This window comes from Parasteatoda tepidariorum, chromosome 6 (genome assembly GCF_043381705.1).
Source record: "Parasteatoda tepidariorum isolate YZ-2023 chromosome 6, CAS_Ptep_4.0, whole genome shotgun sequence".
NCBI lineage: Eukaryota > Metazoa > Arthropoda > Arachnida > Araneae > Theridiidae > Parasteatoda > Parasteatoda tepidariorum.
The window spans coordinates 74768588-74782122 of record NC_092209.1 but is presented as its reverse complement, the minus strand read 5'-3'; the positions used below and the strand labels follow the sequence as shown (position 1 = coordinate 74782122).

Sequence of the window (13535 nt, the reverse complement as noted above, 5' to 3'; positions counted from 1 at the left end):
TTAATTTAAAACATTTTATTCATTTTTAAATGGGATGAAGATTTAATTGAACTGAGCATTTTTCAATACAAAAAGCTTATAAGAAATTATTTACAACGAAATTAATATTGTTATAATAAATCAAGATAGATCTGAGCAAAACTACGTCTCTGAGAAAGCAGGCTGCGACAATTAAAATGTTTTACTTTTAACCTTAATGTTATTAATTTTTATTTAGGATGAAGGTTTTTGGGAAAATTATCTCAAAAGTTTGAAATTTCAGATCTAAGGAAATTTTTTAAAGGGTACTTTTATTGCAATACATTGCTTTCATTGAAAATTAAGCATTTCAGATGCGTAATAAGGAAAAAAAAATGTCAATTTTTTAATTACAAATACATATAAGAAATTCTTCACAAAAAAATCCAAAAAAAATGTCAATTTTTTAATTACAAATACATATAAGAAATTTTTCACAAAAAAATTCATATTGTTAACGTTAATAATGAACTGAAATAGATTTGAGTAAGTGGCTATAAGGAAGAATTTTATACATTTAAAAAGAAAACTGCCTCACTTGATTGCTTTTTCAGATGTAAGAGATTTTTATTAATCATTTTTCGCTAAATTAAACATTTCATCAGAATAAAGTGATAATTTATTTTGAATTTGAAATATATATAAGAAATTATTCACAAAGGAATCGATACTTTTACGCAAATAATAAATTAAGATAAATCTGAAGGAATAGGCCTGAGAAATTAATTTATACATTCAAAGTGCTTTACTTTAACCTTATTGTTTTTTTGTTTTTTTTTTTAATTTAAATAAGGATGAAGATTTTAATGAAACTACTTCAATAGTTAATCTGATCAAATTAACTTTAACATTATTATTAGATTCATTTTCAATTCGAATGAAGATTTTATTGAAAATAATTTTATAGTTTGCAATTTCAGAAGTGATAAAAGTGCAAGAAACAAGATTTATTTTATAATTGTATTGCTCAAAAAAAGAAAATTTTCATAGCATTACTGAATAAGATATTAGATAAAGTATACGAAAGAAATTAATGGTGAATTCAAAGTAAATAATAAAAAAATCTTCACAGAAAAATCGACATTTTTACCTAAATAATAATTGATTGGAAAATATCTTAAGAAATGAAACTACGAAAGCAAATTATACATTTAAAATAATTTATCCTTAGAAGACAAATGATAAATATTTTGTTATACGAAATAAATTTTAGATGTTTTTGTACATAGTTTCAAAAACTTTAATAAACATCTGTTACAAAACTAGTTACAGTGCCTTGACATAAGAGATTCTCGAGTTTAATTATACCAGCCTGCGCCTTAGTATTTATAAAAGTGAAATGCAATTTATATTGTAGGGCTCTAAGAGAACTCTTACTCGTAATTGTTCTTAAGTATTTATGTTATTTTTAGCCTAATTCATTTGCTTAATCCATCATGATTGCATCGTTAAAAAAAAATTGTTGATCTATCGAGAAACTTACATCAGTAATGTCAATTTTAATCATTATTATCAACACTTAAACTCGCAAAAAAGTTGTTTGCAAGCAGAAAACTAATACTATTTTCCATTGTACGTATTTCAATAAGAAATTTGGAGTCTAATTTTTAAAAAAAAAAACAATAATTTTAAGCTCAATAAAAAATTTATACTTTGCTGCAATCATGCTTAGAATTAAAGATGTCGTTAATTATATCAAATCAGTAAAAAATTATTTCATATATCTATTCAATTATTTATTTATTTTTTTGCTAATACATTAAAAATAAAAACACTTCTGAGAAAACACCAAATCATGTCAATCCAATGTCTCAGGTCAAGGCAAAAAAGTATATTGATATTTCTTATTCAATGCTCCTCATAGTCATAAGATTTAAAAACTAAATTCCAGCTTAGAGTTAGTTGAAACTAACTTTGAAAGATTTAATTAAAATTATTATTAAATTTTACAAAAATATTTTTGTGTCTTAATACTTAATATTTGCATTATATCAAATTTGCGAGAGAAAAAAATGCCCGAATCTATAAATTAATTTTAATTAATATTTTTTAATATTATTCAGATCTGATGGAATTCTGAATTGTAGTATTTTTTTTTATGCTTATTGAGTCCTATGTTGCGTTTTAAATGTAACGAAGTCTCAAGTCGCTAATATTGTAGCAATAATTGTTTCTGACATAAATAATTGAAATTATCACTATCATCGATTTCTTTTATGATTTTTTTTTTATTATTATTGTTATTTTTCTGTGAACCACAGTTTTTCGTAACCCACTATTTTGTTTATGATACAATTGTGTGTGAGAGGTGACGAGTATCATGCGTTACGCAGCGTCCTATAAAAACAAATAAACTTTTTTTTTTTCATTATTGTTAAAAGTAATTTTTGAAACACCTAACATTAAAAAAATTTTAATAAAATAAATTACTATACCACTTTTGTCAGACATATTTCAATAATCAAAAATTTCAAAGAATAAACATTTATTTCATTTTTGTAACGCTTTAAATTCATTCTGACCTTAAATTTTTTCTTAGAAAAACTTAGAGATCTTCTTTTTTTCTAAATTTATTTTAAATAAAAATTTATTTTCAAAAAAATTGAAAGTTTCAATAAAAAATCATTATTTATAAACTAAAAAAAGAAAAATAAAGAATGCTTACGATAAAGAAAACGATCCTGAAAATTCCTCATATTGAAATGAAGAATTTTCATATTGTTCTTAAAGTTTTTAATCAGATGTAGAAAACAAATCTGTAGCAAACTATCATCAAATTAGAAAAAAATTTATTTGCAAATAATTTTTTTATTTTAAAAATCATAACATTTACTTGCTTTATAAATCTGAAGAATTACAAAATGAAATGTTTTTCGTTTGAAAATTTTATTCTCAAATAATATAAACATAGATTATCCTTTTCTTACTTTAAGATGACAACTCACAAAATAAAATTTTGTAATTGTAAGAAGATCTCGATATGAGTTTCTATATGTGAATAAAAATCAGAATAGCTGAATTCTAGTTGAAATTAATCATTTAAAGTTAAAAAAATACTTATTAAGAAAATGATAAAATTTATTAACAATCAACACAAATGATACTATTTGAAGTAATTAGGTTCGGATGATTCTTCATTGTTTTTTCCGAATTATATAGTTACAAAAATATATGCTATTCTATAAAAAAAGAAGAATATTCTATTCCATAACTATTGCGAGTTCTGAAATCACATTTTTTCACTGGAATGAAGTATACTTCAATGCGGGCTTAATGTGGACTAAAATAACATCCCTTTAATTTATAAGGAATTAAGGACAAAAAAAAGAAATTATTTTACCTTAATTCGCTCATCTTTAGCAGTATGCGATCACGAAATCGGAAGTTATCTATCGGTTACAAGTTTGTTAGATTGAAAAAAATATTGAGAAATTGTTCTTCAAATTGCACTTTCTGTTTCCGAATGATTTACCATTGTTGGATCGTTTTTTAAATTCCTTCAAAGACCTTTTCCTTAGAGAAATTTTACTCCTTATTTATTGCTGAAAAGAAAAAAGCGTCCTACTCTACTCTTCCAAGGATTCTGGTAGAACTAAATGAAAATTAAAGAAATAGAAGCTTGAAAATATCGTCCTCGCTAGACGGCGGATTTTAAAATGAAACTTTAAAATGACGTAAAAAATTTTTATATTTATTAATTATTAAATAAATTAATAAAAAGTAATAAATATTTACTGAAATTTATTTTTTGTTTTGAATTACCTTTGGATAAATTAATTTTATAATTATATGAAAAAATGTTCCAGCTGTCTTCAAGCGTTCTTGAGATATGTAAATTTGCATCGAAAAATATGAAATTTGAGTGAAATTGGTTGTATAGTTCGTAAGAAATCGAATTTTAAATATACGATTTTTTTAAAATTCAATTTCTCAGGAACTATTTGACGCATTTACACAAATTTTATATTTTGCCATATGTAAAATTACATACTGATGACATACAAAATGATGTAAAAAATTTTTATACCTTACAATTTAGATTTTCTTTTACTATTATTATATAAAATATCAATATATTATTATATAAATATCAATAACTATTATTATATAAATATACTATTATTATATAAAATATCAGAGAAAGTACGTTTTAGTGTCTGATTTCGTAACGTAAATTATCGTCTGCACTCAATAAATTGAGACAAAAATTAGCTCCTTAAAAAATTAATTGAAAATTTCCGAGTATTTCCCTGTTTTATTTTTTAATTCAAAATAATTGTGTTTTTTATTCATCGCTCTCCATCCACTGCTAATGAGGGACCATCTTCTAAATACAGGTTCCCAACCGTGTAAAATTTAAGCAGAAACTTTTTGATCACTTAGCTTGAATCAATCAGCTAAAAGATTTAATAGGGGATTCAATAAGATCAGTAGAATCCTTTATATCCAATTTTCTAAATAAAATTGACTTCACATATATTTCGTGATGAAAAAAATATTCTAGATAAGGAATTTTGTTAAGCGCCATCTATAAAATTTATTGATTTCGAATGACAAAATGAATTTTGAAGTTGGAATTTCTAAAATCATTCTTGGCAACAAATTCTCCTCTGCGTGGTAAATTGTAGCGAATTTACGTTTACATTAGTAGTATTGTGACTATATTTACATTTAATATTTGTTTTTGTGTCAAATTTTTCGTACTTGATTTTGAAATTTCATTAGATTAGACCATTTAATATAATCTCATCAACCGGAACACTGGTTTCGTAGTATTATGTTATTTTAGTGTCTATTTTCGCACTCAGTCTTGTAATCTGATTAATCATGCCGCAATATTTCCAGAGGCCAGAAAATGCTCTTAAGCGAGCAAATGAATTTATCGACGTTGGTAAGAAGCAAAGAGCACTTGATGCTCTTTGCGATGTCATTAAAAGTCGTAAACACCGAACATGGCAAAAGATCCATGAACCTATTATGAGCAAGTATCTTGGACTTTGTGTTGAATTGAAGAAAAGTCATGTTGCAAAAGAAGGTTTGTTTCAGTATCGTAATATTTGTCAACAGGTTAATATTAAGTCTTTAGAAGATGTTGTAAGAGGGTATCTTGCTCTTGCTGAAGAGAAAACAGAGTCTGCTAGAGAAGAATCTCAGCAAGTAGTAGTAGATATTGATGATTTAGACCAAGTCCAGACTCCAGAAAATTTGCTTTTAAGTGCTGTCAGCTCTGAGGATACTCAAGACAGAACAGATCGTGTTGTTCTTACCCCTTGGGTGAAATTTTTATGGGAATCTTATCGACATTGTCTGGAATTGTTAAGAAATAACTCAAGAGTTGAGCGCTTGTATCATGATATTGCACAACAAGCATTTCGATTTTGTCTGAAATATAATCGAAAAACCGAATTCAGGAAGTTATGTGACAATTTGAGGGCTCATTTAGGGCATATACACAAGCACCAAAACCAACAAACATCAGTAAATCTAAACAATCCTGAAAGCCAGGCTATGCATTTAGAAACTAGACTTGTTCAGCTTGATAGTGCCATTCAGATGGAGCTGTGGCAGGAAGCATACAAAGCTATTGAGGATATTCATGGATTAATGAGCTTGTCTAAGAAAGCCCCCAATCCACGTCTAATGGCTAACTATTATCAGAAGCTTGCCTTGGTGTTTTGGAAAAGTAACAACTACTTATTCCACGCAGCAGCTTTGTTCCGATTATTCTATCTTTCTAGAGAGCAAAAGAAAAATATAACAGCTGATGAAATCTTGAAAATGGCATCAAGAGTTGTTTTAGCTACTCTTGCTGTTCCTATGCCTCCAATTCGTTCGGATATAGATCGTCTTGTCGAAACTGATGAAAATGTAATTGACAAAAATCATCGTTTATTGTCTACTCTTTTGGGATTGCCAAACCCTCCTACTAGAGCCCTATTGATCAAGGATCTTGTTCGTTTTGGAATAATCCAAAGTGCACCATCTCAACTGCAAGATTTATACAGATGGTTGGAAACAGAGTTCCATCCTCTTAAACTATGTTCAAGGGTTCAACAATCTTTTGAACTATTGATTAAATGGGAAGAATTTCCTGAGCTCCGACAATATATCCCTTCTATCCAAGAAATAACCGTTGTCAGATTGGTCAAAGAAGTATCTCAAGTGTATCAAACTATCAAATTTTCTCGTTTGTTGGAGTTAGCTCCATTTGTGAAACCGTTTGATTTGGAATATTTGGTAGTTGAAATTGCTCGAAGAAATGATTTGCAAGTTAGAATTGATCATAGGAAAGAGTGTTTCCACTTTGGCTCAGAATTGAATGTTTCTCAAAGAGAAGAAATCATAGAAGGCCCCCAGTTGCAAAGCATGCCAAGTGAACAAATGCGTAATCAACTTGTCTACATACATTCTGTTTTGAACAAAGCTGTCAACTACCTTCTTCCTGATAAGAAGAAACTTGAAAGAAAAGAGTTGTCTAAAGAAATTGTGAAAGCTTACATGCACACATCTTCTAAAGATCACATGAGAATTCTTAATCGACAGCAAATTATTGAGGAAAGAAAAGAAATGCTTGAGAATCTTAATTATCAGAAAGAAGTTGAAGAGCGCAAGCTTCTTGAAGACAAACATCAAAAGTTGCGAGAAGCTGAGAAAGAAAGAATGGCTAGAGAAACTGAAGAAAGAACCAAACAGAGGTTATTGCGTGAACAATCAGAAATGAAAAGAAAAGTGGTAATGGAGAAAATTGAGCAACTGAAAAAGACTGAAATTGGTTCTAAGATATTTGATGGAATGGATGAAGAGGAATTAGAAAAGTTAGATCCAGATGATTTGTTGCATAAGCATGTCGAGCAGTTAGACAGAGAACGTAAGGAACTTCAGGCTAAATTAAGAAAACAAGAACGTAAAGTCGATCATTTGGAAAGAGCTAAAAGGATCGAGGAAGTACCTTTGCTACTTGCTGAATATGATGAACATAAAGCGAAAGATAAAGATTTCTGGGAGCAACATGAAAAAGAAAGAATTACTACCATTATCGAAGAAAGAGCTCTTGCTGTACAATATCGGGATCGACTCATGCGATTGAAAGATGATAGAGATAAATTCCTTGATCGTTTGAAGAAAGCACGTGCATCTGTTTACCAAGAGAAACTTGCTGAATTTGAAAAAGTATTAACTGAAGAAAGGAAAAAGCGTTTAGAAGAACGTAAACAGAAACGAAAAGAAGAACGAAGACTTGAAAGAATCAAACTTCAAGAGGAAAAGAAGCAGCAGATGATTGCAGAAGCAATGAAACGTGAAAGAGAAGAAGCACTAGCAAAATTGGAAGAGATGGAAGCGAAGAAAAGGGCAAAGGAAAAAGAAATTGAGGAAAGGTTAAAACGCGAAAAATTAGAGCTAGAAAAGAAGCAAGAAGAAGAACGTACAGCCCTCCGAAATAAAGAGAAACCTCTAGAAACCACAAGACCAGCTTCCAATTGGCGAGAACGTGAACAACTTAAAAAAGAAAGTTGGGGTCCACGTGATGATAGAACAAATCGAGATGACAGAAGTAGTAGAGAAGATAGACCTTTAAGAGATGATAGAAGTAGTAGAGAAAAAAGTGGTGCAGATAATGAAGCTCGTGATTGGCGAAGCAGAGCTGAGGGAGCCGCTTCTACGACAGAGGATAGAGATTGGAAAAAACCTAAAGAGGACACCTGGAGAAGGGATGAGAAACCTGCTACTTATCAAAGACCTGCTTTCAGAGATGATCTTAGATCAGATAGCAGCAGAGATCGTAGGGATAGAGAGGAGACAACCAATTGGAGATCTGCAGCACCTGCTGCCCGTAGGGAAGGCGATAGAGAAGTCAAGAGATATCCGGAGAGTCAAAGAGATAAAGATCGTTCTGATGGCAGAGATAGAGGATTAGGGGGATCAAACTTTTCACGTGACCGAGATTCTTACCGACGAGATGATACATCTGACCGTAGAGGAGAGAAACGAGATGGCTTCGGTTCCCGAAATGAAGGCTCTGGTGGATACAGATCTAGAAATGATGGTCCGGGTGGTTACAGCTCTCGTGGTGATGGTTTTGGTTCCAGAAATGAAGGTGGATCAGATAAAGCTCCTGAAGGCGGCAGTTGGAGATCTGGTGGAGGTGGAACCTCTGCTGGAGGATCTTGGAGATCTGGTGGAGGTGGAAGGGAAAATGAAGATCGTTCTGATAGAAAGCCTGCACCTAGAGGAGACTTTAATCGTAGTAGAGATAAACCTAGAGAACCTGATGATGATGGTTTTGTACCAGTTAGACGATAGGTAAGTTGAACTCATATGCTCCATACAGCTATTTTACACATCCATTGCTTTTGATAGCTTTTCTGTGTGAGCAGGTTTCTGTAATTTAAATCAGCTAATTTTATTCTTTTTAAAAGATCAGTTGAATTATAAGTAAGCTTTTTTGGATTTATTTTTCTTAAATTCATCTGAAGAACGAAGTTAAATTTAACAAATTTTTTTTATGTATATGTATTAGTAAAGAGTAGTAAAGTGTGGATTTTTCGCAAAGAACTGGGTTGTAATAAATATGCTACTAATTTTAATGCATATATTCTTCTAGACAAGATTTTTTTTTTTTTAAATATTACAAATATTTCTGAAATTTGAAATACTTACACTTTTGAGAAGTTTTAGAAGAAAATCATAATATTATAACTTTAAAAAAAAGCTGTTGAAAGATAATTTCAGATTTTTATTTATATGTATATATTAGGGATGTAGCGAATATTCGACCCTTTTGCCAAATATTCGGCCTAGCCGAATAATGAAGTTATTCGACTGAATATGAATATTATTAGATATTTGACTGAATAAATTCATAATAATAAAGAAAGATATTTTTTTAAATGTGCTTTTAAATATATTTAATCATGAATATTGCAGAGTTACATTTCACTGCATTAATTATTAGAACATCTAACATTTACTCAATTTAAGTTGTATAATACATAAGTGTATTTAATAATGTTACATAAATAAAAACGTTTTCTAGTTGCAAATTTATCATCATATGTATTTAAACAAGCATTGGAATCTTTTACATTAAATACAAATGTATATAGTTTGTTAAATAGAAGTGTGAATACTATCTGAATCGGCAATTAAAATGTATTTGTGATTCCCTTAATAATATCTATTTATCAATAATATGCACTAGAAATATATGATTATATAATTATTTATTATAAATGTAAAACATTAATTATCCATTTAATGGATGTCTTGATACTTACAGAAACAAGCTGCTTAACAAGCTTAATTTTCTGGGTTTTAATAATTTTTCTGACAAAAAAGAAAGTTAAGAATACATTTAACAGTAGTAATGAGTTCTTATTTTAAATAAAATAGCATATAAATTACAAGTATAACTATAACTAAAATATGCTATTATTAATTATTTAGATTTATAAAAGCCATATTGCCTTGTTATTGGCATCAAGATATTTAAATTATTACAAAAAAAAATCAAGTTGTTAAATTTTTTTAAAATATACAAAGATTAAAAAAGCAATTTTGTTAATATTTATTTCATTTTTAATTTGAAAATTACTTTAATTACTAAATTATAGTCAAAAGAGAAATTTTTAAAAAGTAAGCATTCGACCACCGAATATTCAGTATTCGGCCACATCACTATTCGTTACATCACTTGTATATATATATTTCTAAAAATAAATTGTTAAATTATTCTGCCTCAAAATATTTGTCTTCCTCAAAGCATAATCTATATATTATTTAGCCATGATATTTCAACTATACTAAACTATTTCATTTACTCTTTTTAAGTATGTTCAGTCGTTTTTCCAGCAATTAAAACTAATAAATATAGTTAGCTTAATATAGCTTACACATGAGCACAACAATTGTTGTTTCCTATTGATATTGTCTATAATATGTACAGGGAAAACACGGGGAATTTTTTTTCTCAGATTTGAGTGGCAACCCTGTTTAATTAAAAGATTAAAATATTTTAAAAATATTCATGAAATAAATCTTTTAGATTGTAATTCCGCAATATTATAAAACAAACTATAAATAAAAACTAAAGCAGTAAGTAAATTAATATTGCAGCATGCGAACATTAATGCAAGCATTAAATGGATACATTCATTAACATTACTTTTAAATTATATTATTAAAATACAATTAATCAATTCAATTTTGCTGCAAGGAAAAATAAATCTATTTTGACTCCTCCACCCCCTTCCTCCAACAGAACCTATTTATCATAAATAATAAGAAGTAGAATCATATATTGAAAAAGTTAGTTGCTAAGTTTTGTGGTCCCGCAGTGGACTGAACGTCAAGACACGGTTCCAAATGGAACACCAAAGTAAGCTTCAGTCAGTAAGCTGGTGGGCGACCACTTTAATCAGCCTGCGTAGGAACCTTGCAAACCTAGAGTAAGCCTTGAAGTTTCAATTGCTGAAAAAATTTCTGAATATCAAAATGCACCTGTCAAAATGCACATCTTCAATCAGTCCCACAGTGGGCTGATCAGCAGATCACCGAAGTCAAGCATCACTGGCTGTGGTCAGTGCGCTGGTAGTTGGCCACCTTGAGGACCAGGAGTACATAGTATCGGTCTTCATTAAACTGTTCTACTGAAAAGTGCTCAACTACACATAGGTTGTCGGGTATCCCCTCTGCAGAGAATCAAAATTGTGATATGGCATGACTTCAGATCATCCTCAGTGATGTTTCCCTGACCGGCGCTAACAGCCCATTGTGAAGCTCTAGTGCGACTTAAAGTACCTATAATTTGTCTAAAATAAGAACTCCTCCAGACATTCGTCTGAACCTGTGGCGGTGACCATGGTAACGAGGTATGACTATTTCAAGTAGAGGTGCATGGCACTGTTTTGGAGTGGTTTCGGGTCGGGAGGAGAAGGGGAATCTCTTTCTTTAATTTATTATGTTAGTCCTAGAGCAGTGTTTCTTAACCTTTTTGATATAATGGACCCCTTTTAAAATTTTTTAAGAAGTCACGGACCACCTCCCNCCTGAGAAAAAAGTAATTGCAGAAAACATCAATTATTAGAAAACATTTAATTTTATTATTTTAATAGTATACAAAATTTTCAAAATTAAAATTTTTAATGTGAAGGTTGCTGCTGCTTTTCCTTAATAAATTGAATAGGGGGGATGGTTTTCGACAAAGCAACGTTTATATCATGTTCAACATTCAATCGATTTCGATGTTATATTTTTACTGGTAGGCTTCCAAACATTTTAAAAATTAGGAGTAGTCAGCGGACCCCCAAAATATAACTCATGGACCCCTTAGGGGTTCATGAACCATAGTTTAAGAAACCCTGTCCTAGAGTGAAGCTACCCTCCATTTTTGTGCCATTCTTGTTTCCATAGCACTAGATGGCCTCAGACTTTCTGGCAGGAGGAGTTCTTAACTTAGAGTGCTTAGACAGACTATACCTACTAAGTTTTGTAATCAGAAAATAATACCCGAGAAAGCAAACGCTTGTAAAATTCTGTCTAAGCATCATTATTGTAATAAGAAATAATATTCGTTGGTCTATCTTCAAGTTTTTAAATGTCATGGTAGTCAAAATCATTTTAAATCAAATATTTAAGCATACATTTTGCTACTACTTTAAACATTTGGAAGAATTCTAGCCAAAAATTAGAATAGTGGGCCAATGTTCCATTGTGTTAATGAGATGTTTAAAAGATTTTTTTAAAAAATAAAAAACTGGCAAATAGTTCACTTTTTTGTTTAGTACATGTTTATAAGTTAATTTTTTCTTTCTTTCTTCCCTAGGATTCTTGAACCTTCATAGATCAATTCACCAAGCTCTAAGATCAGAAAAAAAATATTGATTTTCCAGAATTTATAGAATATCTACTTCAAATTAGATAAGAATTGATTTTTCAGAAATAATATTGTTGTATTGTTAATTTCATCGAATTACTTGATTTATCATATAGACTGTTTTCTTTTATATTTGAAAAGCTAAAATTATAGAATTCTGTACTAAAGTTTATTTCCCTTTCAACTAAATATGTTATTTACCTTTTGTAGTTACGCTGGCTTTGTAAATTTGTTGACTTCCAAATTATTTTTTAACTAGCTTCATTGAATTGTATGCATATTGCTGAGCAAATTTATAATTTTTGGGTTGTCAAATGAATTATAATAATAAAATGATATGAAAAAATTTGTTATTTAGTTTTTTTTTAAAGAGAAATAATAGGTTTGCTTCAAAAAATAGATGTGTAACTTTTCACTTTTTTTGCTATTGCGGGGATGAGTTTTTGATGTTTAAAATTAGTTTTTGAAATGACACATCAAAAACTTGGAGACTGTCGTAAACTGCCAACTGAATATTTTATTAGACGTAAGGCTACGCGACTAAATTGTGCGCAACACTTGCTTAATGATCAAAATTGTTTTAAATTTCTATATTTTTCTTGTAGTTTAAATTGGATAAATTGCAATTTTACATATTTCTATTTATAATTATCCAATATTTATTACTAATTATAGTTGTGTAGAACGAAAGTTTGGATTTTTGAAACTGAAAAGGGTTTTAATATCAAAATTAATAAAGAACATCATAATTAGATCACTTGTAATTTCATAAGTGTTTTTTTGTGTATATAACTGCTTCATTGTATTTATTTTCCACGCTAAGATTTTGGTGTTTTGATGATTGTCAAAAATTTGCCTCCCCTGCTACCCGGTGTTTGGCTATATATCTGGGGTTGTTCGAATATTCTCTGTGAAAGGTTCCAAAATCATTAGAATTATTCTTACATGATATTTGAGTAGCTCCTGTGTATGAATACTGATAACATATCTTTAAAAAGTTCTAAGATTTGTAATTTAGTATAAATTGGTTAGAGATTCTTTTTAATATTATATATGTTGTTGTCATTGATACTGTGATGAGATTCAGGGACTCAGGCATGAAATTTTTCCTCGAATCTGCAGATTTCCACTTTATGCAGGGTATCCGCACACCTGGAAAGTCATAAATTTCAGTATTGAACAAAATTTGTCATGATTTTAGCTATTTTTTTTTAAAAAAAATTATGAAAAGTCATGGAGGATTTAGGTGGCTGAAAAATCTAATTTTTAAAATGGAATTTAACCCCTAATTTCATGGTGTTCTGAATTTGTAAAAAAATCCCCACTCACAGTCATATTTGATTAAAATATGTTTTTTTCGTGTTCTTTCAAAAAACGAAAGAAAAAACACAATTTCTAGAGCGAATTATCTTTTAAACTTCTGTGATTTCAGAATTTTTGTAATTATTATTTTTTTTTTAATTTTATCAATTTAAAATTTTAGCTGAAACAAGCCAGTCATTGGCGAATTTTTTTATTCCGAAATGAAAGCAGAAAAATCCTCTTTCTTTCCTTTCCGATGAACAAGAAAAATATCTTAATGTAATTCTGGAGAAAGAAAAAATTATTTGCTTTTGTATTTTTTTTTAGCTTTTTATTGCTTAAA

General features: G+C 29.4%; 1 protein-coding gene across 1 annotated transcript; it reads left to right on the top strand.

Annotated features, from left to right (window-relative positions):
* Nucleotides 1–4612: 4612 nt before the first annotated feature.
* Nucleotides 4613–12238, top strand: LOC107455337 (eukaryotic translation initiation factor 3 subunit a). The gene is made up of 2 exons (XM_016072861.4): nt 4613–8319; nt 11840–12238. Exon 1 carries the CDS (start codon nt 4846–4848, stop codon nt 8317–8319), a length of 3474 nt encoding a protein of 1157 aa, XP_015928347.1. The 5' UTR covers nt 4613–4845; the 3' UTR covers nt 11840–12238.
* The last annotated feature ends 1297 nt before the right edge of the window (nt 12239–13535 follow it).